The 24827-nt window shown below is 50.5% G+C and overlaps 10 protein-coding genes across 10 annotated transcripts; 4 read left to right on the plus strand and 6 right to left on the minus strand.

The window, feature by feature from the left end:
- Positions 1-271: 271 nt before the first annotated feature.
- STEHIDRAFT_157815 (uncharacterized protein) lies at positions 272-650 on the plus strand (the record flags this gene model as incomplete). The annotated part of the gene is made up of 3 exons (XM_007305085.1): positions 272-443; positions 517-573; positions 637-650. The coding sequence occupies 3 exons, from the start codon at positions 272-274 to the stop codon at positions 648-650; spliced, it is 243 nt and encodes an 80-aa protein (XP_007305147.1).
- A 565-nt stretch (positions 651-1215) lies between these two features.
- STEHIDRAFT_157816 (uncharacterized protein) lies at positions 1216-2648 on the plus strand (the record flags this gene model as incomplete). The annotated part of the gene is made up of 5 exons (XM_007305086.1): positions 1216-1347; positions 1410-1580; positions 1638-1763; positions 1832-1944; positions 2009-2648. The coding sequence occupies 5 exons, from the start codon at positions 1216-1218 to the stop codon at positions 2646-2648; spliced, it is 1182 nt and encodes a 393-aa protein (XP_007305148.1).
- Positions 2649-3023: 375 nt separating this feature from the next.
- STEHIDRAFT_157817 (uncharacterized protein) lies at positions 3024-3352 on the plus strand (the record flags this gene model as incomplete). The annotated part of the gene is made up of 2 exons (XM_007305087.1): positions 3024-3212; positions 3275-3352. The coding sequence occupies 2 exons, from the start codon at positions 3024-3026 to the stop codon at positions 3350-3352; spliced, it is 267 nt and encodes an 88-aa protein (XP_007305149.1).
- A 308-nt stretch (positions 3353-3660) lies between these two features.
- Positions 3661-5121, minus strand: STEHIDRAFT_157818 (NAD-P-binding protein; the record flags this gene model as incomplete). The annotated part of the gene is made up of 9 exons (XM_007305088.1): positions 3661-3768; positions 3837-3929; positions 4002-4330; positions 4407-4480; positions 4543-4578; positions 4638-4774; positions 4822-4854; positions 4915-4949; positions 5007-5121. 9 exons carry the CDS (start codon positions 5119-5121, stop codon positions 3661-3663), a joined length of 960 nt encoding a protein of 319 aa, XP_007305150.1.
- Positions 5122-5316: 195 nt separating this feature from the next.
- On the minus strand, positions 5317-6575 carry STEHIDRAFT_169224 (NAD-P-binding protein; the record flags this gene model as incomplete). The annotated part of the gene is made up of 4 exons (XM_007305089.1): positions 5317-5559; positions 5643-6296; positions 6385-6497; positions 6556-6575. The coding sequence occupies 4 exons, from the start codon at positions 6573-6575 to the stop codon at positions 5372-5374; spliced, it is 975 nt and encodes a 324-aa protein (XP_007305151.1). The 3' UTR covers positions 5317-5371.
- Positions 6576-10709: 4134 nt separating this feature from the next.
- On the minus strand, positions 10710-14007 carry STEHIDRAFT_169225 (uncharacterized protein; the record flags this gene model as incomplete). Its single annotated transcript, XM_007305090.1, has 6 exons — positions 13825-14007; positions 13073-13233; positions 12919-13017; positions 12649-12838; positions 11442-11608; positions 10710-10949 (listed from the first exon to the last, which is right to left on the minus strand). Exons 4-6 carry the CDS (start codon positions 12779-12781, stop codon positions 10710-10712), a joined length of 540 nt encoding a protein of 179 aa, XP_007305152.1. The 5' UTR covers positions 12782-12838; positions 12919-13017; positions 13073-13233; positions 13825-14007.
- A 1444-nt stretch (positions 14008-15451) lies between these two features.
- Positions 15452-16688, plus strand: STEHIDRAFT_169226 (uncharacterized protein). The gene is made up of 3 exons (XM_007305091.1): positions 15452-15638; positions 15711-15942; positions 16375-16688. The coding sequence occupies exons 2-3, from the start codon at positions 15744-15746 to the stop codon at positions 16476-16478; spliced, it is 303 nt and encodes a 100-aa protein (XP_007305153.1). The 5' UTR covers positions 15452-15638; positions 15711-15743; the 3' UTR covers positions 16479-16688.
- Positions 16689-17843: 1155 nt separating this feature from the next.
- Positions 17844-18191, minus strand: STEHIDRAFT_157822 (uncharacterized protein; the record flags this gene model as incomplete). Its single annotated transcript, XM_007305092.1, has 1 exon — positions 17844-18191. The coding sequence occupies one exon, from the start codon at positions 18189-18191 to the stop codon at positions 17844-17846; it is 348 nt and encodes a 115-aa protein (XP_007305154.1).
- Positions 18192-19691: 1500 nt separating this feature from the next.
- On the minus strand, positions 19692-20695 carry STEHIDRAFT_157823 (uncharacterized protein; the record flags this gene model as incomplete). The annotated part of the gene is made up of 9 exons (XM_007305093.1): positions 19692-19723; positions 19789-19830; positions 19888-19926; positions 19987-20028; positions 20089-20157; positions 20223-20264; positions 20338-20382; positions 20457-20540; positions 20599-20695. 9 exons carry the CDS (start codon positions 20693-20695, stop codon positions 19692-19694), a joined length of 492 nt encoding a protein of 163 aa, XP_007305155.1.
- Positions 20696-23095: 2400 nt separating this feature from the next.
- Positions 23096-24050, minus strand: STEHIDRAFT_157824 (uncharacterized protein; the record flags this gene model as incomplete). Its single annotated transcript, XM_007305094.1, has 9 exons — positions 23096-23135; positions 23196-23235; positions 23295-23336; positions 23394-23435; positions 23490-23531; positions 23596-23637; positions 23702-23743; positions 23813-23896; positions 23954-24050. 9 exons carry the CDS (start codon positions 24048-24050, stop codon positions 23096-23098), a joined length of 471 nt encoding a protein of 156 aa, XP_007305156.1.
- Between the last annotated feature and the right edge of the window lie 777 nt (positions 24051-24827).

Raw genomic sequence — 24827 nt, forward strand, 5'->3', positions numbered from 1 at the left:
ATAAGTCGCGAAGGTCTCCCACAGTGATGGCCCACTGTGTGATGAGATGAATGAGATGAAGTCACCTTCGTCTCGACATCATGCTTTCAACATGACATCACCTGCTCCTCCTCTCATCTCCTGGTGAAGTCATCGAGGCGCGATCCGCTTATATATATAAAGGCATCTCTAGCCGACCTCCGCGCTACCACAAAATCTCTTGAATAACTTTCACTGAAGGCTATCAGTCCAACCTGCTTTGCTATTGATCTTCATACCTCTCATTACCACAATGTCTTCCACCACCTTCGTCGGCAACAAGCCTGTGGACGAGATCCCTTCGCAGGCCACACAACAGCTCTCAAACGAAGAGCTCACGAGGCAGGAGGTACAGAGGCTGAAGGAAGGTGCTTCTGAACCCGGCGCGAACAAGAGGGCTGGTGTGGCGTCGAGAGATCCAGCAGGTGAGTGTTTCCCTCCAAGTTCGGCGGGTCTCGATGCCGTGAATTCGTGCTGAGACACTGCTCTTCGTCACAGAGTTCGACTCCCAAACGCGCTCATCGAATGCACACGGCGATACTAAGCCAGTCCAAGGTACGTCCTTCAATTATACTTCTTGTCTTGTGAGGATAACCACTGACGTTGGGGTCCGTCCAGACCCTGTCCTCTAAATACTGTTGGGACGTGGCGGGGACGCGCTCAAAGCCGCATTTGCTTCTGCACGGTGTATCGATATATTTGTATAGGACTCATTACCAAAGCCTCTTCGCTTACGTGCATCTACCCCTCAACTGGCTTGCTTTTGTGTCATAGTGATCATGGCTTCCACAAGTCGTCGGCGAAGTTGAGACTGCAGCAGTTGAGTCTGAGGCCTGAGGCTGGAGAAAGCTGGAGAAAGACTCGATCGTGTTCTCACTAGTTCTGAGGCTGGCTATGTGCGTGTAGGAAATTGGCCTTACCCTTGCTCAAAATTGTAGTTGCACATATTCCGAAGTCAACTCCGAATCTTCGTTGTTTTTTGTTGGGCTTTAGGAACCGTTTGGAAGTGGGTGGTCAAGTGTGGCGGTGGCAATCGACTTGAAGTTCGGAGTTCCGTCGCTGGCGGAGTTTTAATTAGCGCAGACTGTAACCCTTTTCCACCACTTCCAACTCTCGACACGACTTCGACGAATAACTCGCAAAGCGTTGGTTCTCTCCTTTTGTACGAGCCTCTGTGATAATGACAAGGATAATCTTATGGCTCAGCTTGCATCGCAACAATACCGGCGATGGGCCCGCATCATGGTCGAGACGCCTCCCCGCGTCATTGCCATTTTCAATTTTTTGGCTCCAACGAATACTGCCAACGCCTGGGGAGGCACGACCGAGGTGAATATCGGCATCACCTCTTTCCTCTTACTTTGCTTAGGGCTTGCATCTTGCTGTCTTAGCACATTCCGATGACCATGCGCGCATTGACTGACCTCGCCAGAGGCTGCAGCGAAGGGGCTCCTTCGCCCCAATTGGAAGCCTTGATACTCGCGGGACTAACCGATGCCATATGTACTTGTACACCTAGGATGGACAATCTTGTTCCATCTACTTTTGCCGAGAAACGTGAGGTGCGTAGCCTCACAAGTTATCTGATGTCGCCACTCTGTGCTAAAATTATCTCTCAGCGTGGGTATTCGTCGTACAGCGCGGCCATCGTATTGTTGACCGATATCGTAATCGCGACAAGCGGAACGACCAGGAGCCTCGTTCTAACGTCTTTGAGGTTGCACTGGAAAACTTTGTCCAAGCACGTAGGTCTTCACTTGATAGCATTTTATATCAACACACCATCCTTACTAACTTGCGGGACTGTCCATAGCTCTGGGACCATCCGGAACTATCCTTTGAATCTGAATCCAAGTTCGTTCCAGAACGGATGGTCCTAGCTGTTTTACTGCAAGAGATTCTCCAACGAGACGTGTCCTTCGTGAGGTACGCTGCATTTACGCTGCATCCCCGCGCAGGATAGCTCTTTGAGATACGGCATCGTTTGCAGTATCGTCGATCAATGCTATTGCACCATTCCACTCCTCACCCGCAATCTTGCGCACGCCATCGAGGACGACGACTTCTTCACAGAGCTACTCGGCAACATCGTCTACCCAAAACGGTCTTTCGTAGCAGATTTTCGTCCACGAATCGAAGGCCTCCAGGAGTATCGGGAGGCCCATCCGATACCCGGAGACATCCTCGAAAAGGTCTCCAAAGGCGACGGTGATTACGACAAGTTGTTCAATAAATCCACCACGATATTCCCGAAGGCCACACCGGATAGCATGCTCAGTGCTATCCATCTTCTTTTCTCCCTCTACTCCATCGCGAAGAATGATCAACGCCGAAGCGCAAAGGCGTACGTGGCCAGCGCCCATCGCTCCTCTGCGCACTGGAAGGCCCTGTTCCAATGTGCCCGCGACAAGGAAGACGATATGCAGCTGGCCGTCATGAGATATGCGACTGAAATCGTCTCTTCGTGTGCTGTGCAAGACTCACCGGCCGAAAGCGAAGTATTGATGAAGATTTGGCTAGATTCGGATCTTCTCGCTGCGCTCGAGACATCGCTCTGGCTTCACACCTCAACGCACATTCTCCCTACTGCGTTCCTCTTTTTTATTGTCTCGCCTTTTTACGCTTTATGATCATGTATCCACCCATAGCGATGTGTGCCAGAATCGTTCGAGAGTTACATACAATCTTCTCCCGGTATACCTCCCTTCTTCCCCTCATTCGTCCTCACATGCCCCGACCTCGTATTCTCCGTCCGCTTATTACCTTAGGTATGACGGACCTGCGCTATGTCTTCCCTTCCGCTGGTGATGGAGGAAACCGTGAGGAGATAGCTGACGCGAAATGGGGATGGAGGTCCTGGTACGCTTTGGAGAAAGCTTGTCGTATCGAAGGACATTGTTTGCGGAGCGGATGCGGAGACATCGCCCAAAGCCAGTGCGGGGCGGGCAAGGCAGCGCAGTATTGTGGGTCGATATGTCAAAAGAAGTTAGTAATTTCTTTGTTCCATGTTTTGCGGCGTACAGGAGATCTTACAGGGAGAATTTTCAAGGGATTGGCCGGAGCACAAACTTGTGTGCGGATTCGAGACCGACGAGTTCGATAAGCTGGCGTTCGGTGCACTACCGACACAGCTACGCGCCCCGAGACGACTACCCTTCAAGCTAGACTTGGCAGCTCACGAGCGTCAACTTAAGGTCGGTAAATCCCTAAACAAATACTCCATGTCGGTTCTGACATGCGTGCTGGACTTACGTAGGAGATATCTGCTTTGGACTGGGGTAGCGTCGAGGCTGGCTATCGTCCAGTGGGATATCCTATACGCCCCATACTTTGATGGATATCGCTTTCCGTCCCCTCTCTGCTACTATTCGCTATGCACGATGTCGGACCCGAAGCGGCAGTTGATGGATGTTCCAGTGGCAACTGACAGCGAGTGACTGGTGCGTATTAAAACGAAAATTTCGGCACAGAATTAGTTAGTGGATGTGTCGAACGAGTGTACCTTAGGCTGTCCAGCAGTTTTCCACCGTCCTCACATAATCATCATTGTCTCATGGCTTATCATAGATTAGAGGAAATCCTCGCATTTGATGATATTCCAATAATACATGAAAACAGACACAAGGGTCACCTTTCTAGATTTCAACGATTATTGACTTGTTCCTCGAGCCAAGCCCATAGCTCCTCTCCACGTTTCGGATCCTGGGTATCGGTCCGTGCCTTCCCCAGACGAGCCCAAGGTATCAGATACTACCCAAGAAAGCTCCAAATTAGCCTCCAGGACCCGTTGGGACGATAAAAGGAGTGAGGATACGTACTTTTCCGTTGTAGTCGGCCGCTTCCTCCGCGGTACCAGCGTAAAGGTGGGTAAGAATACCGTTCGGAAGCACCGAATGAAGCATCCAATCGACCTTCGACCATTAAGCGCCACACAGTCTCAGAGTGGTCGAAGGGGAAAAAGTAGCGAAAAAACGGCGACGCACGATTACCCGCTGCCACCCGGCCACCTCTTTCTGCAGATTCGTCTTCAAGTTCCCTGGGTTCATGGCGATAGAAACGAGTCCTTGGTCACCATACCTTCTCGCCAACTCTCTCGCGAAGACGACCGAAGCGTACTTGCTCTGTGCATATAATGCCTGAGTGCCAAGTCTTCGTCGCTCGGGTCCGTCTTTGAGCGTGGCGTAGTCGATATCGTGTAGATGGTGGGCACCAGAAGAGACGGTCACGATCCGAGGCTTGTTGTATGACCCAGGTTCGAGTGTGGCGGTGGCGAGAAGGGTGGGAAGAAGTAGTTTGGTGAGATAGAAATGACCTGGGTAAGTATCGGAGTGAATAGAGAAGATATGAGTAGAGTGAGCGCGATAGGTACAATCGCGACCGTTGCTCACCTAGAACGTTGGTTCCCATCTGAAGGTCGTATCCTTGGGCAGAAAGCTGCTCCATCGGAGGTATCATAACACCACTGGATGTCGAAAGACAGCCTCAATACAGGCCTATACGGATAATCTCAGGAATTGATCATACGCGGAGTTGTATAGAATGTCGAGCCGTGTCTCGTTCCTGTGGTTTCAAAGTTCTAGGTCAAAAAAGGGAGTACGAAAAGAGCAGTAAGCACACACCTCAAGAACTCTTCAGCACCCGTGCGTACTGAGTCGAGGTCGGCCAAGTCTAGGTGTAGGAATTTAGCCTCGCGTCCATTAGTGTCCGCCTTGATCTCTTCGAGCGCAATTACAGCTCTCTCCTTGCTACGGCATGCCTAAGTGGCGTAAGTAGATTATAACTAGAAGGGCGAGTAGCACTTACTATATACACAGTAGCATTTCGCGATACAAGGACCTACAAGGTGGCGAGAAAAGATCGATTTCGGCGAGTGGACATATGACCGTGGAGGCGTACCTTCGTCAGTTCGAGACCAAGACCAGAATTCCCTCCTAAGACAATCCGGAATAAGTTTGCGAATACCAAAAAATATATGGATATAAACATACCTGTGACTATAATGACCTTTCCCGTGAGATCGGGAACATCCTCGGTAGTCCACGTTGGCTTTGGAGGAAAGCTTTCGTTAGCCATCATAACCACGAAGTCCCAAAATTTGCCCATAGCGATTTACGACAGTCTAGCTGGTATGTGGAGGAGCGGAAGCGGGCGGGTTCAATCAAGGCGACTCATATAAAACAAAAAACAAGTTCGGGCGGCAAATCAGGGTTGCGGCGATCAGTTTCCGGAATCCCGCCGATTTGAATACGACTCCAGAAAAATGACCATGATAAAGCATCGAAAAAAACATGCACATGTCGCTTATAGAAGGTAAAACTACAGTAGCTTGAAAACTGTAGCTTGGCTTGTCCTCTTAATTTAACTCAGGCTTCTTCCAAGCCGTAGTATAAGTGGGAAGTCCATCTCCTTGACCGACCCTCCACGCCTCGTGATAAACACCGATTCCATCTCCGAGTCCCATCTTCTTGGGGTGCCACCCGAGCAGGGCTTTGGCCATGTAGGGACGTAGTAGGACAGAGGTCATTAGGGCTTCCTCGAGCACTGGATTAGCACATCGAGGGCAATACATCAGTAAATATCTGTGTGATCGTTCGAAGGAGATGATGGGGCGGTGAAACACGTACGGTTACCCGGTTCGACACGCTCGATGGTGCCCTGCTCACCAGTAAGCAGAACCATCAACCTCTGGAGAACATCGTCGTAACTCTCCATCATGTCGTTCGTCGCATCAAATATCACCCCTCCGACCAGAGCCGCCTTCCTCATCACCTTCACATACATCTCAGCCAGATCATCGACATGGATCGTTGACATCCTCATCCCGGGCTTGCCAAACCACTGCACGCTGCCCTTCCTCGTCCCGTTAGCCGCGTCCTCCTCGATCTTCACCTTACCAAAGAATATTCCCGATGTCGAGCCCGACCTTCCGTAAACCAGTGATGGGCGTATCACGATCCCGTTGAGCGCCGTACTCTCTACTACCTTCCGCTCGAACTCCGTCTTGAAAACGACGAGCGGGGAACCAGTCGCATGGGGAGAGCTATCGGTGACGATGTCGTCGCTATTGCCGTGCACGATGGTGCCACTGGTGTAGACGTATGTGAGCTTCGGCACATGGGTAGGTCGGAGCTCGTTGACAGCGTTTGTGACGAGTTTGAGAAGGGTGGGCCCGGTCTTCCATGGTTCGGTGCCACCGATACACTCGATCACGGCGTCGATGGTAGCGATGATTGAGATCCAGGAGGAAGGGTCATAAGGGTCGCCGACGATGGGGATGACTAAAGAGAGCATGAATAGAAGGAATAAATTGACGAGGAAGGAAGTTGTTGGCTCATATGGGAATGTTATCACATAGACTGGACGCACTTTCAGCAGATTTGAGTTCCTCGACCTGAGATGACTTGCGAATCAAGCCGTACACAATATAACCTTCACGTGTGAGGGCCTGAGCTACTGGTCCACCGATGAAGCCTGTGACGCTATATGGACGGAGGACGTCAGAGCTCTGCAGTGGAGACCCAAATAAAGGAGCCGCACCCGAGGACGAGGACCTTCATGTCTGTACGGGAAACAAGTGAAACTGTTTAATGGGTAAATCTCGGACAAGAAAGATGCTCGAGGATGGAGAATGGTTTCGAAGTTGCGAGCGCACCTTTATATGAGGACTGAAGACATATCCATGCCCGTCCACATCAGCAAGACCGCATTTGGCTAAACCTAACTATCTCGGTCTATTCGGTCTACCGGTAGACACAAATAGACCATTTGACAGTATCTATTCTCGTCTATTCTTCTTAGACCTGCCTTCTGGGAGGCACAAGATAGAGTGCGATAGAGCATAATAGATCACTTCATTTTTCTCGTAGAGCACCAGATAGAGCACGATCTCCTTCATACTTATTGACCAGTTTGACTGGTAAAAGCTATATTGCTGATATAGAACAAGCTATGTACATACATGAGACGAGACTAGCACATCACAAAGGAACATGATACTGTATCCGAGTCGTTATGCTAACGGAATCCCAACTCCTGCCTGGCAGCTACAGATTTGAGGACATGTAAGACCTATCGCGCACGAAACTCTCAGTCCTCCAATGCGCACTTGGCTCCGCATACAGCAGTCTCCTCATGGATTGCCCTGAATCTTGACAGTTTCCCGTGTTGAGGGGTCAAAGCTCGGGAGCTGTAGTTATATATGCATGTGACGAATGAAGGGGTACGTAGAGCAGATGAAACGGTAGAGGTGGAAACGAAGGGAGAAGAGAGAAGGGGGAGGCGTACCGAACTGTCGATGTACGGAGCTGAGCACTACACCGATCAAATAGAGATAGGAGCATCACCTACGCAAGATACATCACCAAGCCCGGAGCCCATGAACAACACACAATACGAGCGAGAGGAATCCTAAAGGCGAAAGAGATAAAATTAGTATGTGTCCGTCTTACACCCACGGGCGCCAGAAGAAGCGAAGAACGAAAAGCACAGAAAAAAGGCCGAGGCCAGAGTGAGCCGCTACGACCACCGCCAACAATGACGATGACCATCCGAGAAGAGGCGAAGATACACATGGAAGAGATAAAATGATTCAAGGTAAAGAACGGGGCTCACCGACAATGTACCATGGTGCCACGAGCCAGTCAAGCTGCCTAGCGAATAGACCGATGCCCCGCCCCTCGGCCAGGACTCATATACTTACACGAACATCATCGAGGCGTGTCAATATGGTTTAGATTAACTGAAGCAGCGGGGCTACTCACGCGCATCGCACGAACATCCTTTCGTACCGCTATCTCGAAGGCCGGCAAAGTGTGTTGAGGTTGCCAGGCGGGCTGAGGACGGTGTAAAGCTAAACGGACGTCATACAAAAAGTTGTATCAGTTGAAATGCAAGTACTCGGAAACGTGAGTGGTCATGCAGGTGAGGTTTCGAAGACGGACCTAAGAGAACTTTCATCATTCTTGCGATTCACGAATTGGGTCATCTTTGCGGAGGCCGGATGTTTTTGAACCTAAGCTTCGGCTCTCATTGATACAAAATCAATACCTATACAAGAAATGGAGGAGATGAAGAGGTATTAAACGGTAGAAAGGGAACAGGGAGGAAAGCGAGGTGAAGGGTAGAAGAGGATGAGGAAGAGAAGGCTAGAGGGCCGTGAAACGCCAAGGAGCCGCGATGCGTGAGAGCGATCAACGCTCAACGAGCTCACGTGGTAATTTAGGGCAGGCCTTGCATCCCATCGCGCTCGCGCGTTCCTTGCTCGCCACAACATTTTGGTTTCTCTTGCGTTCTCTCTTCCACGACTCAGATGTGCTCACTACATCGTCGATTCGTTTGTCCGCCTCGGCACACTGATATGATACTCCGTATTTGCATAGGCTGGAGAGCCGTCAGAACACGAGCAGAGTCATGAGGGAATGGAAGATGTGAACCCGGACATGTGAGTGCCTTCGTAGGTGCATACACCCTTTTCTACCCTGCCATTCGTTTTCCCCAATCGCGGCTGCTTTGGCTTTGGACACTGCTGTGTAGCCTATGATCGCATTCCGGTCGGTATCGTAAAGCATTCATCGTGGGCTGGTAACAGCCAGGTCGGACAAGAGGGCAGTCGCAGGAGATGAGCTCACGGACGTTTCCCTGCAAAGTACTCGCTGGCTTTCGTGTATTCGAACGCTGCAGGTTGATCGAGTGTCTAATCATGTACCCAGTATATGTAGCCATACCGTAGATACACAAGCATAATTAGCAGTGCCGGCAGTGGTGTGCACCCTGAAGCTCCTCGAACCGGGGCATTTGCGGGGTTGTAGCACTCTATTCAAGCTCCCGCAGCTACCGAAGCCCGAATATCTACCAAGCTCTACAGGCGCCCACGGGCATAGAGCGAAAAGACCGGTTAGATCGGAATAGACCGAAAAGTTAGATTTAGCCAGATGCAGTCTTCCTGATGCATTGGTACAGATGAATACACGCTAGATCTCCAACATTGCTGACTGATCTATTTCCGCGGAGTCGTCTACAATAGCAACGAAAGGGGATGAGTAAGCATTTCAGATTCTTCAGTGTAGATAACAAGGCGAAGCAAGCCGAGGGGGCGAGTTTCTCACCAGCCAAGCCATAAACACAGTCCATTTTGGCTTACAAAGCCAACCTTGGCCCATCGGAATGTAGTGGATCACGAAGAGGGAACGCATTCAAAGGCTGGCTTACCAAGCTGGTTCCATAGTAGTGATGACTCGGATGTGAATGTAGGCATGTCTCTGCGAGACACCGCAGGCCTATACGTGAGAGTACTACTTATAACAATTTTAGCGGACGAAAGCACCCAAGTACTACAAGCAGTCAATGATAGACTGAAGAGGGGATAAAGCAGAATGGAGGCAGTGGGAGCCTGGGACGCGACTTTCAAAGTGGTAACTTTTTGCAGCCTCGTAACACCGAAAAGGGGCAGGTGGTTGTAAGTTGCGGAGGGCGCGAGCTTGAACGACCAGTCGTTGTTTGTACTTGTTGAATCTAGAAGCCTTCGCCCTCCGGCCGTGTTCCGCACTCCTGACCCCCATGAACTTATCCGAACATTTATCCTGTGGAAAAATGTGCGGTTAAGTATCAAGTTTTTCGCCGCGTTTGCCTGATTGTTCAAGTGGGGTTAATTGAGACGTTTACCTTAAGTTTAAAGTCAAAGTTTTTGGTTTATGTATCGGCTTATTAAATGACCTATTCAACTCATGTTTTCATTCAGCGTAATCAACGTACTAGTTTGAAATTTACCCTGCACGAAAAAATGCGTTAAAAGTGTATTTAACTCGTCTTCTTACTCGGGATAAGGATATCATTTATTGCAATTTGATAACCGCATAAATGCGTCATTTACCGTAACTTCAGCAGTGGGTAAAATGTGTCATTTATCCTCATTTACGCCTCACTTGAATGATCTACTTACTGAGAGGAGCAATGCCGTGGTATAATTGACATTTATCCTGACTAATCTAAAAAGGAGTCCCTACTCGATCTGTAGACCCATGAACACCACAGGACCGCACTGACCGTACATGATTCTGAGCCTGTGTGACCGTCGACCGTATCACACTCACGGCTCTCGCAGGCCTCACTAATCTCACAACTCTTGAGGGCAGACAAACGGGCGATAGTAATGGTTACCCGGAGGTTGTGCTCTCGAGGCTGACACCAAACTTGTCCTGGAAGAGTGATTTCTAGATAATGGCCACGAAAATGGTCATGGAAATGAAGTATCATTGAACGCCAATCAAGCAAGGAGAAAGAGATAAGTACATATACACATGGCCAGGTAAAGATCCTCAGCAACGGCGTAAGCGAAAATATCCGCCATATTTTAGTTATCCGGTGTCATCGAGGGCAAGACAAAGTCAACAGAAATGGGCGTGATGATAAGGAACGTGAATCGCGGGAAATGGAACTTGTAGCAGAACGTGAGGATGGCGAAGCAGATAACAACATGGATAGTGACAGGCAGGTGTAGGCAGAGTAGTTACACATACAGTAGAGGATGGCACGAGAAGCGTGAATACCGTGGACGATGGTGGCGAAACCGGGGTACTTGTGGCCGGTCTCCTTCAGGATAGCGAGCTGGTCATCAATATCTATCGTGACCTTGGAACCGAGAGCAAGATGCCATCCATAAACGCCATGGAGGGGATTGAAGATGACGAATAGACCTAATCTTCACCGTTGACATCCTCGCAGGCGACGGTAAAAGTACAGAAACCACTGATAGAGAACTCCTCGACGGCGTGCACGAGCTGGTCCTCCTGCCCCTCGGTCTTATTACGAGAACAAAGCTCGTTGATGACACCGGTCATACTCTTGGTGGCCCGCCTAAGCTTGCCGGACGAATACTTGCAGTAAGTGATCTCGGTGCACTTATCGACGTAGTTGAAGGCCTTCAAGTCGAGGAGCTTGATGCAAGCGTGAGCACGCTCGACGTCAAGAGGACGAGAATACTTCAAGACCTTCACGGTGAGAGAAGCAGAAGCCAGCGAGGAGGGAGTAAGTCCCGAATAAGTGTATCCAGATCGATCGAAAGAGAAGAAAAAGATGAAACGAAACGAAACGAAACGAAACGAAATAGAAAGGAACGTACCGGGCGGCGAGAAAAGTCCCACATTCTACATTTGCTCCCTTCCCTTAGCCCCGCATTTCGAGCCCTCACTGTCCTCCCCCTCCAGATAGTCTTTAACCGACAGACGCGCGTGCGTATGCGGACGCACTCGAAGGAGAGTGACAGAAAGCGGTGGTGATCGCTCGGTCCCTCAATCTGGCCCGAAACGGACATTGTCGACGTGTCGTGGGTCGCATCGACAGAACAGAGGACTCGGGCACGGGCTATGATCAGGCCAGCAGTTGAACGGGTGGAGCCAGGAGCGGCAAGAGTAACGAATGAGGATTACACGAGGGAGGGTGCCGGCGAGAGTGTTGGTACGCCTCGACGGGCGCTTAGCGTCGTCGCCGTTGCTGATCGCGAGCCGGACAGGCTGATATCCTTTCAGGAAGTTCAGGAGGTGAGGGCGGGGGTTGGAGAGGAGCCACGTGAGTGAGAGCGACGAGGGTGAAGATGCTGGCAAAAGTGCTGGCAGTAAGCAATAGAAAACAAGGATGACAGAGGAACGTAATCTAAGTGAACACGTCGACGTTAATAACCCGCTCTCAAGTCATATGATCTCGTTCTAGCGTGATCTACGAATATTGAAGGGAGCCCATCCAGAAGAAATAAAGAGGAAAGGAGACAAGAGGAATGTAAAAACACACCGCTATGAGGCGAAAGACCCGAACGACGGGTGGCGAGCATTGCTGACACGTCGTATGACGAAAATAAACGAAAAGAGAAGGAAAAGACTGTGAATAAAACGTACAAGCACCAGAGGGACTATAAAAATTGGGGAGTGTGACTGTGTAGTAGAGAAAGCTGCGTACATTTGTTTGTTTGAATGGCTATTTTCATCTCATTGTCGTCGTCCCAAAATAAACACTCACTTGCTCTGGTACACATCTGGCGCCCGTCGACGCATCGTGGGTTCTACATAGACTGAAAGGGAAGGAAAATAGTAAAAAAGGAACGAAAACGAAAAGAATGAAACGACATGAGACGAAACGAAACATAGTAGGTGGCAGAAAACCCCCACGTTCTCTATCTGCTCTTTGAGCACTGCATTTCGAGCACTCCTTCCTGTTTCCCCGTCCCAGACATCCTCCAGATAGTCATGAGCCGACAAGGGCACCTGCGTATGCGGATGCACTCGAAGGCGAGCAACGGAAAGCAGCGAGTATCGCTCGGTCGCTCGGTTTCACTCGAAAACAGACACGGTCGATGTATCGTTAGTCGCGTCGACTGGAAAGAGGACGTGTGTACGGGCGAGGAGGAAGGCTGAGGGAGACGATGGTGGCACGAGGGCGACGCGCGACGCGCGTTGTCATCTACAACGAGTGCGGATGATGACGCCGAGCGCCCGATGACTCCAGGTGCCCGGCGACGTGTCCCGCTCGCGTTGAAATTCCTCGCGGTGAGTGATCACGGCACGGTTATTGATGGGCTCAAAGCCAAGGAGCTCGAGGCACGGCCAAAGACGAAGTGTCAATGGCGCCTTTTGTTTATGGCACAGTAAGTGTCGGTAGCGAGCAGGAGGACGTCATCGACGGAGAAGGGGCCGTAGGTCTTGATAGTGCTGCGGTAGATGGCGAGCTTTATGGTGGTCAACGTATTGGTCTGGGTGACAAACAAGGCAGTGGGCATGGCTATGAGGAAACCACCGATCGAGGGGACAACGACGATCTTGTCAAGACTTTCACGCTGAGTAGTTCGGAAGCCCCCGTAGAGGACAAGGATTTCAGCGACGGCGAATTTATCGATGGCGAGGAGACACAACAAACCGATCTGGACCAGATGCTCCTGACCGAAGAAAATGTGAGGGCCGGTGGAGATAACGACACTCTCGGGCTTCACCGTGACCATGCATGCAGGTAGGGCTACTGAAGGGAATGGATTGGCATACGATACAATGACTTCGAGGCGGAGTGGACGTACGAGTAGGAGGGTGCACGGTGGGCGCAAATGCGGACTGTGCACGAAGCGCGAGCGCGAATATGGAGGGGAGAAGCTACATCGACCGTTGCCCAAGGACCCGAAAGGGTCAAGCAAGTACACGTTCGTTGTACACTCGGGTGGGCTGGGACTTCTGGGAGGGCCTGTGAAGTGATGCCCGGAGGGGAGGGAAGGGGATATAAGCATCAAAAGTGTGTTAGTAAACAGATAAACGAATGCGCGAATATAGGGAGTGAAAAATAGAGATGAACACGAGAGAGATATGAATTGAACATAGACCCGTCTTCTGAGGCCCTGAGACGGAAGTGAAGAAGTTCGAAACGGGTGCCTACAACGTATCGCGGGATGTTCAACATGTCTGCGAGGAGAGCGGGGGTGCGGAGGTGAGAATGAGAGTGCTATTTCGAGAGCGAGCGCCGCCCGCTTGCTCTAGAGTCAGAAGAGTGCCGCCGATACCATCGTCCCACTGACACGTCAACGATACAGTAAACGGGTGTGCAGGTGGAAAACAAGAGCGAGAGCGAGCAAGGCTTGCTCGCTCTTGTGCGAATAGGCACCCGTTGACGCATTGTAGGCTCCACAGACATGTCGGCAGTGAGGGAGGGGCCGGATAGAACAGATAAGACGACCTCTCCTGTATGACGGAGATGGGTCGCAAGACCAAAAGGCGACGAAAAAGAAAAGAAAAGAAAGAAAGACCGAGCAGAAACGAAACGAAATAGAAAACGGCGTACCGACAGCGAAAGAACCCAGAGCACTGGCACAGAAAGTCGAACTCCTTCTGACTTTCTTCACCGACTACTTCAGACCTTCTTGACCGATGACTTTCTAACCGTCCGAATACCCCTTCTCCACCCCAATTTGACCATTCCAAGATTTACTGGCGTTTCGGTGAGCGTTTCGGTGAGCGTTTGCGAGAGGGCACGAACTAGGATGGACCTAAGCTGAGGAGCGTCAAGCTTCGGTCACGGTCTTTGTAACTCTTCTTGAAAGGGAGGAGGGCACGCACTGAATACAAAGTGACTGGTCGAAGGTGGCGATAGTATTGTCGAAGATGAGGTTCTACACAAAAGGTGGGGTCGTGGCTCCGCGCCGGAAGACGTCTTCGGTGGCGACAGTGAGAGGCGCAAGTTCGGACCAAAAGACATTTTCAGAAGATGCTCGGACGAGAAGGAGACACGCCCGGACGAAAAGACATCTCCAGGAGACTCGTTCGGACAAAAATGACATCTCCCGAAGATGCGTTCGGATGAAAAGACGTCTCCAGAAGTCCCGTTCGGACAAAAAAGACGTCTCTAACATCTCCTTTCGGGCAAAAAGACACCCCCGCATTCTTCACCCAGATGAACTTGCACTGTCACGCTCTGTCGGCTCAGACGGGCCAGAGCTTCTATAAACATTAAAGCAGACAAATCACCCGCAGACGTTGAAGTTGAAAGATGCGTAACGGATTCACGCTGGACGTTGAAGAGAAGACGCCTCTGAAGTCGTGGTTTTGCGCAAAAAAGACGTCTCCGAAGACGTGGTTCTGCGCAAAAAGACGTCTCTGAAGCTGTGGTTTCGCGCAGAGAGACGCCTCCTGCCCTCCTTACGGACAAAAAGACATGTTCGGTAACTTCTGGCGGTCAAAAAGATGCTTCCCTCGCGTCCGACCGGACAAAAAGTCGCCTCCGACGAAAGAGAAGATGTCTCGAGCGAGTCTCAAGCGTCTTTCTCCTCGCTACCTCTCAAGTCCAGCTCGAGTTTGACCTCGCAAGCACAACTCTTGAGGGTGTAGCAGAGCATTAAATATTTCTTGATGCAATGGTCGGCTCAAGAGGAGGGAGCATAGAGGACTGAATCCATGCAAAGGATGGTCAAGAAGAGGGGAATCCGCGTGAAAAGAGCAGCGAAGACGCGAATTAAATAGAAAGTGGTTCGAAGACGCAGTTCAGCGCGAAAAGACGACTATGCTCTCCCAGAAGTCGGAAGGGATGGGCGTTCGCGCACACTGACACCAAACTGACACCGCACAAAAGACGACACTCGAAAGGTGATTCTTCACAAAAGTGAATTGGCCTCAAGCCAGTCAACAAAGATCGTATCTTTTTCTATCTATTGATGCACAATAGACATGTCGCCACACCAGAGCAGATCCCAGAGACGTGTTTTGATGCAAGAGATGGCAGAGGAGACGAAGATCAGCAGAAAAATGTCGTGAAGGAGATAGGAATCCGCGCGAAAGACGCCTGCGAAGACGTGCCAATTTCAACTGAAGGCACATCCGTCGAGTCTCTTCTCAGTCTTCCACACAATCTATGAGAGGTGAAGGAATGGACAAACGACAGGAGGAGTCTGAGAAGGCTACACCTGTACGTCGCTCAGTCTACATTCCTTATCGATATCCTGTCCTCGATACTGGGATAGTTCACTCTCTACTCCGACTCTGTTCTATGCATTCACGGCATCCCGTCTTTCGTTTTGACATCTCCTTCGCATACGACCATCTTATTACCTTCCGATTACTTCTCTTGAGGCCGTTTCCAGCAATTCCTACTACCTCTGGTTGGTATGTCGTCGTTTCCTCTCCCTTGTCATATCTTCGACACCTTCCTCGCTGACACTGGTATCTCTTCTGCAGAACCCCCTCCGCCGCTCTCCAGCTGCTCGTCGCATGGATACACGCACTTCTATCTTGTCTTTAACCTCAAAATACTCCAGTCTTGTGACTCAATATATGCATCATTCAGTTCTTGACCACGGACAGCTTCACGTGAGCTTCACGATCCTAAATGCGGTGAAGACATCAGACGTTGGGTTAGAGGATCCAGAGGAAAGACGTGGGGTAACACAATTATTGGAGGTCAAACTATGTACGTGGCTCCACTTTCCTCTATTTCGCATCACTTCTTCGAAGGGGTGTGGACGTACATCGAGAAGAGCGTGATCTAGTTCAAGGCCATACCAGCGGAGACTTGTTCTCATGAGGCTTGTAGGGTCTATCCCCCGTCTTTGAGGGTATAGAGGCGCATGTCTCGACCAAATCTGTATCATTTCGAATGCATAGAAGTACGGTTGATTGGATGGGACCTCGGTCTCAAATCATCTTATCTTTCTGTACCTCTGCGCTTTTGGTGACGACAGAGACTCGTAAAGCGCAGAAGGCACTTGGGTTTACCGTTATGGCACATATGCGTGGATGCAACTCGTCGTCGAAGACGTTCACTATCGCCACCTACCATCCACTACATTTCTCCCTCCCTGCTTCGCTGTACACTTAGGACTGACACTGGTGATGCTTTCAGCCATCACCCTCACGCCCGTCACCTTATTCAATCAACCCCACCACCGTCTACCCACCATCCGCAACAACAACATCGCCCTTCAGTTTACATCTCGAGTCCTCTAATACGACGCCAAGATGGATATCCGGAACGTTTGAACGGTGGTCGTCCCATGACGTGCACCCGCCGTGGCTCCCACTACGATGTCGAGTGCGAACTCGATACAGTCAGTACCGAAGGCTAGCTCGAAATTGTCGCAGGTCGCGAGGTCGATGTTGGCTGGTGATGCCGCTGCTGCTGTTAGTGAGAATGGCAATGGAAAGGTAGACAACAGGGTATGTTTGCCTTTCATTTCTTTCAATCATGGTCCTTTTGGTTCCGATCTACCTTAACGGGCTGCGTGGCGTGATGAGGGTTCAGTGTGGGTCGTGCACGTTGGACTTGGTGGGCTCGTCGTTGTCACTGTTTAAGCTTGACCACGGCGTGCATAACTTAGGCTTGTTCTTGGGCTGGCATTTGCTGATAATTGACGCGCAATGTGCCTCCGATGGCCTTGTGCCGGTCCTCGTGGGTCTCCATACGGGTGCTCTCATTCCCGTGCACTCCAACATCAGAAATTGCTGCAAACTTTGCTTGACCACGTGTGACATGCGTGAGTCGCTAGCAAATGGATGTATGGACCGCTCACGAAGGGTTGCGTGGGTTGCTAGCGAAGGGATGCGTGAGCTCCTAGTTAGCGATGAGACGCATGAGATGCTAGTGAAGGCAGCATATGCTCTTCGCGCGCGAGGGCGTGAGTCCTTCTCTTTTTGCCCCATTTCACTTCGTATGATTTGCTTGTGGCTATGGTGTTTGAGCCTGTGTGACTCGAGGCATGAAACCTGGCCGGTTGCTCCGATCCTCGTCGTCTATGCCACGCACGGACAGCCCACCACAATGCTCGCTACATTCGTGCGTGTGTGTGTGCCAATACAGCCTGCTGATCCTCCCGTTCCCACAGATACGCAAACGGACGGTCTACTCAAGTTTCTACCTGGACCACCTCTTCCGCTACCTCTTGTTCTTCACAATCTACTTCCTCTCCGTTTGCCCCTCCGACAATTCCCTCGATATCGTCTTCATCTACTTCAAACTCGTGCTCGGCCCCTACGACCGCCCTTCGCTCAACAGCGCCTACCATGCCCTAATCACCCCCTGTCGACGCGCCAAAAGTCGAATAGGCAAGATCGGCGTCGGACAAAGCCCTCTTCGTGGCGGATAAGGTCTTGGAGAAGACGACACCGGTGGACAGCCTAACCTGCGATTTGGCAAGTTAGAATCGTATCGGAGTAGGAAAGCAGGATTCTGCCGGTGTACGACAGACACGTCGTCTCGAAGTTCGTGTATCGCGCGACGTGAATCGTCGCGTCCAATATCGATACTTTGTCCGGTGAGTACCGCCCTGTCGCACTACCACCACTTCGCACGACCCTGCATCCACACCCTAGCGCTCAAAACACGTGAATACACGTTGGAGGGCTATCGGCTTGCGCATCACATACGTGAAGAGCGCGCCGGGGGTGAGAGAGGCGTGGGTCAGGGAGGCGTGGTGTTGAAGAGGAGGTGGGTGGATCCGTGGGTAGAGAGGATACGGGAGGTGGCCGTGGAGTTGAGTGGGACGGACAGGAGGGAGGAGCAGGTGTCTCAGCGCAGAGTGCGAAAAGTATGGAGGGGGGCCTAAAATGAAAGAGGAAGAGGACGGAGGCGAGGTTGAGCATGGTGTTGGTGGTGTTGGTGGTGGAGGACTCGGAGCCGGAGGAGACTTGAAGCACGAGTGTGATCGAGATGGTGGAGAGCATAGCGGAGAAAGCAGGGGCACGCCAGTCGAGGCTGTCTTTGCGTCTGTGGAATCTGTGATTGAGGAAGTGCCCACTGATCAGGGTCGTCGGCGAGTGGTGCTGTGGCTGTTGAAGAACCTACACCCTCATCCGCGCCTGTCGCCACCGCCACATCCTCATCGTCATCCTCGGTTCAAGCTCCCGTATGTACCCAAGTGCCTGTCCCGCTGTCGTTAACCTCATCCCTCGTTGCCGATGCGCCTGAATCAAAAACCGTTCCTCTACGGCATATGCCCCGCCTCCCTCCGATGATCTGACGGAGGAAGATATGATGAAGAGGGGTGATCGGACGAGGGAGAACGTTATGAAGTGTACGATGGTGTGGAAGGCGATGTTAGAGGACGGTATCAGGGTAGGTTATGGTCGTCTCCTGGTCGCATTGCAGAGGATTAGGAAAAAGAGTAGAACTGTAGGTGGTGCGGGAGAGAGGATCAGAAGGAGTGTAGAAGTATTAGTGAGCGAGGAGAGACTTGTGGGTGAGGCGGAGAAGTGCTTAGCAATAGAGGAGAAGACTCGCTTTGTCTCCGGTAGCATTCTTTTGCTGTGACCGGTGCAAAGCACATTCTATTCGTCTAAGTTTGTTGGGCCATGGCATTGGCAGAGCACCTGCTCAACGGGCCTCCAAGTTCCAGCAAAGAAAATGTACATCTACTGGTTTTCGTGAAGGGAAAATGGACCTCGACGATACCGCGTAAATGTGTTGTTTACCGGCATCTTTGTACTGGGTTTGAGCGTACAATATTGAGTCTCCATAAATATCGAACTTCTCCGTGTTTTCGTGTACGTAAAATGTCTGTAATATGATACGTTTGTCCCACCTCATGGGTGTGGATAAATTTCGAATATTCCGTGGTTCATCCGGCAGATAAACCCTTCGATGGTAGATGACCCATTTGTTTCTGAATTTAACCCGTGTAAAATCGTCAAATTTACATGGCCGGTAAAGTAGTGCAAACTTTGCATATATTGGTTCTACAGCGGACGGATAAATTTCAAATTTAAGGAGCCCGAAAACCCATGCCAAATCGGTGGTTAAAGTTAGTATTTAACTTCCCCATTTTACTGAGTGCTAAATCTGGGTTAAATTGTTGGGGGTCAGGAGTGCCGGTGGATGCGGCACGAGTAGCTATATTTAGCACAGGACGCAGGAGTTCGCACTCGGCCGCCTGTAGCTCAGCGCCCAACCTTCATCACAACATGTACAGTTTCGCAGACTCCTCGCTGAACAATGAACCAGAAAGAACCTCGGCTTGGCTCTCGTGCTTAAAATTGGATTCCGAAATACTCGTACAAACTCATCTCATCCACGGATACGACGACTACGCCGAACTGGACAGCAACACGATGTCTCAATGATGGATATTCACGAATGGGTAGCGCGAGCCATGCATCTCTTTGTGTGGTGTCAGCTTGCGAGCTCGTGAGGATGCAACTATTGTGAGGTTCGAAGCACTCACTGCATCAGTTGTAGCCACCCCTTCCGTCGCTCTCCACTGGATGAAAACCGTGTGAGCGGATGGAAAACGACTCATAGTGCTAGCGACTCGTGTATACTCACAGTCGGTTCTCCTATTGTAACCACCCCTTCCGTCGGTCTCGACTATACAGAAGAATAAGTGTGAGTAATGCGCCTGAAATGCAACGACTTGCTACTGACGCTCAGATCGTTTGTTGTAGCCACCTCTGCCGTTGGTCTCTAATGGATGGGGCAGTTTAGGTGAGTGAAATCCAATTATTGACCCAAAACATCACTGACGATCAGCTCTCTTGTTGTATCCACCACGGCCGTCTCCTTCGACTAGGTACAGAGCTGCCCTCAGCGTCCCGAACCACACGGCGCAAGCACGACAGAACTTACGATCGGAACGTATATCATATCCGCCCCATCTACTACGTTTGTTATATCCGCCTCGCCCGCCAGTCTCGGCTGTACCCACGCAGTTGGATGTCAGTATAGTTTGGTAGGATGCGAGAGAGAAAGGCCATATCAACCTTCGCTACGCTTGTTGTAGCCGCCACGTCCATCCGCCTCAGCTACAGGAAGTCGGCCACCGATTATGTGTGAGTGGAGGGATACGACCCCTAAGGAATTATATATATTACTAACCGTCAGCTCGCTTATTATATCCTCCTCTCCCAGCGTCATCTTCCACTGCATCGAGTAGGGGACCAGGTGAGAGACACATTCCGAGATTTGACACTCAAAGGGCAACGGCCAAAACTCACATTCAGCTCTCTTCATAGCGTCGACAGCGGGTGTAGCCTCTGGGGACCTCACGCGGTTGTACCCGCCCCGGCCATCAGTTTCGACTGTAGTATCATTTCAGTAGGTCACAACGACTCGCATAGCTGGACCCGTAGGACGTACGTTCGCCCCTCTCGGCCTGGACTGGAGCAGGAGTAGCCGCGATGGCAACCGCAAGAGAGATTGCGACAGTAATGGCATTGAATAAATAGAGCTTCATGCTTAGGATTTAAGATAGTAGTGTGTTAAGGGATCAGAAGATGCGATGTGGTGCGATTCGACGGTGCGTCTGTTAGTCTATTCGTCTGCGCAGAACGTACTGACCTTTATACCCTACCAGCTACTGCTCTATCCGTGATCGGATTCGAAACCTTGTGTCTTGAGGAGGTTGTCTTTCTGCGTGTTTGGTGCTCTACGCTAAATTTACATACCGCAGGTCGTCAGGTAGCCTGAGGCCCGAGACGGATCCGATGGTTGCTCTCGTGGACGACGCTGGTGGCGCAAAATTGGGGTAGAGAAACGTATGTCTATTTTACTGGCAAACTGCTGCTCCTAAAAGCCTTCGAGGTTGGCTTGCTAAAGCCTTACTGGATTCAATACATTTGAGATTTTCAATTGATTTTATTCTCTCGCTGCTAGCATCGTCCTTTGCGCATATAACCGTAAGTCGCCGCATTCATACCATCGCTCGCTTCCTGTTTTTATTTGGTTCCTGTTTGCATAGTCCGTTGACGCACTCACGAGCTGTACTGTCTAGGGCGATCTGTTCTTGGCCGACTCCACAAATAAACTCTGTACCTTTCGCTATTCCTGTCATTCTCCCCCTGTTTGATGATAGATACGTGGGCCATCAAAAGTATGGTTTGGGGCGTCAATGCCTTTTAGTGTCGTCTACGGCGGCCGAGTATCTTGGGTCTTCCTCTTCTGTCGGACAGAGCATGACGGTTATGCAGAGCAGTGCGTCACTCTCTTAATATTAAGAAGGCCACTCTGCGTATACTACTTATGAATTATAAGCGTCGACGGTCTACCTGTGTGCGAGCTGCAGTACGGCGGCGATGCTGAGATATAATGATCACTCAGGGCTTGCGCGCCGAGAGAAGGCTAGTGGTTGCGCGGTGTCAATCTCCATGATCGTACCACAGGATCAATGCTTTATCCTGGCGAGAAAACACTTGATGGTGACAATCTGGTTACAGCGACATTCACCTCGATGCGGAAAAACGCGTTTCGAAATTTCGTCTTGCCACAGTCTCGCCACGGCTCTCGGAGCAGATCGGAGCTCACCGCACAGGGACCCCTGTTGCAAAAATCAGCGCCACTTGCAGCATTGCTGTGGCCAGCCGCAACTCAGTGTCATGCAAGTCGTTCCTCTTGCCAGAGTGAATGTGTTATACTTCCGAAAAATTCCCAATTCATCCATACTTATATCTTTGTGGTTCAAGCAATCGCTGAGAGACAGTATCTAGGAGGGAGCATTGTCGGAAGTCAACAATTATATAATATACAACTCTCATCAATGTTTTAGGTATGATCCCTCCTAAATATGAGACTGGTGGCTGCAGACTCTGTAGAGAGATGAGTTACATACTCCATGCACCCAATTTAGTGCATTTTTTCAATCATATTCTCTCGACCTTGTGCATGTGCAAGTGCCGGATCATACCAGGTGGTTCGAGGTCTCAGTTGGTCAGCTCACACGCCTGTGGCGAGCACAGCGCTGTAAGGATCACTCGTCACGTCGAACGAGAGATGATCAGATGTGGCGTCCGGCTCCGCTCCACTCTCCGTAGTCGTCTCACTTCCTCGTTATACAACAACTCCGCGCCCTAACTCAGCTGAGGCGAATGGTTACACATCAGGAAAGGTACCAACAAATACCCCGAATCACGGATCGCTCGTACACGTTTCGACGTTGCAATCTCCATGGGACTGGAATTCTGAAGGTTTGGAAGAATGTCAATCTTGGTAGGTAGTTAGCACGTTTTCACCATCATAGCCGTTGCTCGTACTCACCGCGTTTGTTGTAGCCGCTCCTTCCGTCAGTTTCCACTGCATAAGCCTCGTGCAGAGTTGGCTTCGAAAGAGTGTTTACAGCTGCTTTCACACCTCTAGACAGGGGGCAAGATCTTTCGCCTGCACCAAACAGAAACGAGGATGGACCAAACAAAGCTAGATTTCACTGCGAGCGGATCTCAAATTTCTTTTCTTCTCACTCACGACGCCACACTCTTACGTTGGTCGTGTACGGATGCCCCATTCGGGCAGAGAATGAATGCAGAGGCTGTGTGTTTGGTCCGTCAAAATTGATGTTTGGCACACCGAGAAGATTTCGTACCCTGTCTAGAGTTGTGAAAGCAGCTGTAAACACTCTTTCGACAGTCTTTGAACGGTCCTCGGTCTTGGCAGTCGAAACACTCCTTTGTGAGCCAATCAGGAGCGATGCCGAATGAATACTCTTACTCGGCCATCAGAGTGTTTCGACGCCAAGAGTCGAGAACGCGTACAAGACCTGTCGAAAGAGTGTTTGAACACTCTTTCGATATCAACTCTGAACGAGGCTATAGAACGCTTTCAGTGAGTGAACAGCTGTCAAACTCTCCGGATGGTGAACTAACACTCAGCCCTCTTGTTGTAGCCGCTCCTTCCGTCGGTTTCCACTGTGTGGACGTTCTCAGTGAGTGAAAGATGCGCAAGATATTCGGATGATGAAATCACACTCAGCCTTCTTGTTGTACCCACTCCTGCCGTCGGTCTCCACTGCATGAAGCACAGGTCAGTCATGTCTACGTTGTCCGAAGTACCAACGATGAACTTACATTCGTCCATCTTGTTATAACCACTCCTTCCATCAGTCTCCACTGTTTGAATGAGGATATCTTGATCAACGCTATCTAGAACGTTAATGGTGAACTCACATTCTGCCCTCTTGTTGTAGCCGCTCCTGCCATCGGTCTCCACTGGATACATCAGGTTGGGTAAGCGTGACAAAGATGTGCATTGAGGTTATTTACTGACGGCCCTCTTGTTGTATCCGCTGCGCCCGTCCGTCTCATCTACAAGTGAGCATAACCTTGTCAGTACGTGACGACTCGCACTCAACACGAACGAAATACTCACCCTCGTTGCGCTTGTTGTAGTCGCTACGTCCGTCAGTCTCCACTACCGAAACATAAATGGTCTAGTGGTAAGGAGGTATCACGCTCATAAACAAACTCGAACTTACGCTCAGCACGCATATTGTAGCCGCTTCTCCCGTCGGTCTCCGCTGCAACGAGTCAGAAATAGAATGGGCACATAGGAGAATGTCGAGATACACAGAATGATAATGACACACCTTCGGACCTCTTCACTATATCGATGGCAGCGAGAGCATCGGCACATCGCACGCGGTTATATCCGCTTCTACCGTCAGTTTCAACTAGGTATATTTTAGCAAACGCTGCATTGTGGTATTCAACAGGATCATGAGACGTACGATCGCTCCTTTCAATATTGAGAGGGGTAGGACTGGCAATGGTAGCAGTCGCAAGCCAGAGGGCGGCAGTAACAACGTGTACGAGCGAGAGTTTCATGTCGATATGAAGTAGGATGTATTGATAGTGAATGAGTTCGACGATGTGGGGCTTATGAAACAATAGAGACGATATCCTGTGAGAGGTGTCTCCCACCTGCGCATACCCGACCGTTTTTATACCTTTCGAAATATATCTTTTTCGAGCTGCCCTGTGCTTTCGAGAGTTATTGGTGACCAGATGCGATATCTCTTCGGATTACGACCATACTGCGCACCAGACAAAAGCAACTGGACTCTCCCGGCAGTTCCGAGTGCGATGCTACGGCACTTCTGTGCTTAGTGTAATACTGGCCAGAACGCACTCTGAAATGATTGTCACGAGATTTTTATCTCTGTACGAACATCGCAGCATCAGACTGAATGAAGCGATCTGGTATCCGTAGGCCGCACACGACATAAATGCATTTATTTACTTATACCACTCCTAGTGGTCTCGAAGTATTCCAGAATTATATTTCTGGCCAAGTTTTTGTGGCGCACTCACTTTCGAGATTGGCACCATGTGAGTTTACCATCTGATCTCTGTTTGATAACCTACGGTTCCTGTTTCAACGTAAGGTCTCGTTCATGTCTGGTCTGCTGCTTAATTCTACCATGGTGTGCGGTCTCAGAATGAAATCCCTATACCTCGACCGCGGCATCCGTGTAAGTTTGTGACATTTGACCCTCATGAAGCACCCACGAGTGGTCTCGTAGCCCGCATACGCGGGACACTCTGGTGTGCACCATAGATACCATTAGAATTTAGACGAAGCGCACAGGTTCTGCGCTGATA

The sequence above is a fragment of the Stereum hirsutum genome (genome assembly GCF_000264905.1).
Source record: "Stereum hirsutum FP-91666 SS1 unplaced genomic scaffold STEHIscaffold_8, whole genome shotgun sequence".
NCBI lineage: Eukaryota > Fungi > Basidiomycota > Agaricomycetes > Russulales > Stereaceae > Stereum > Stereum hirsutum.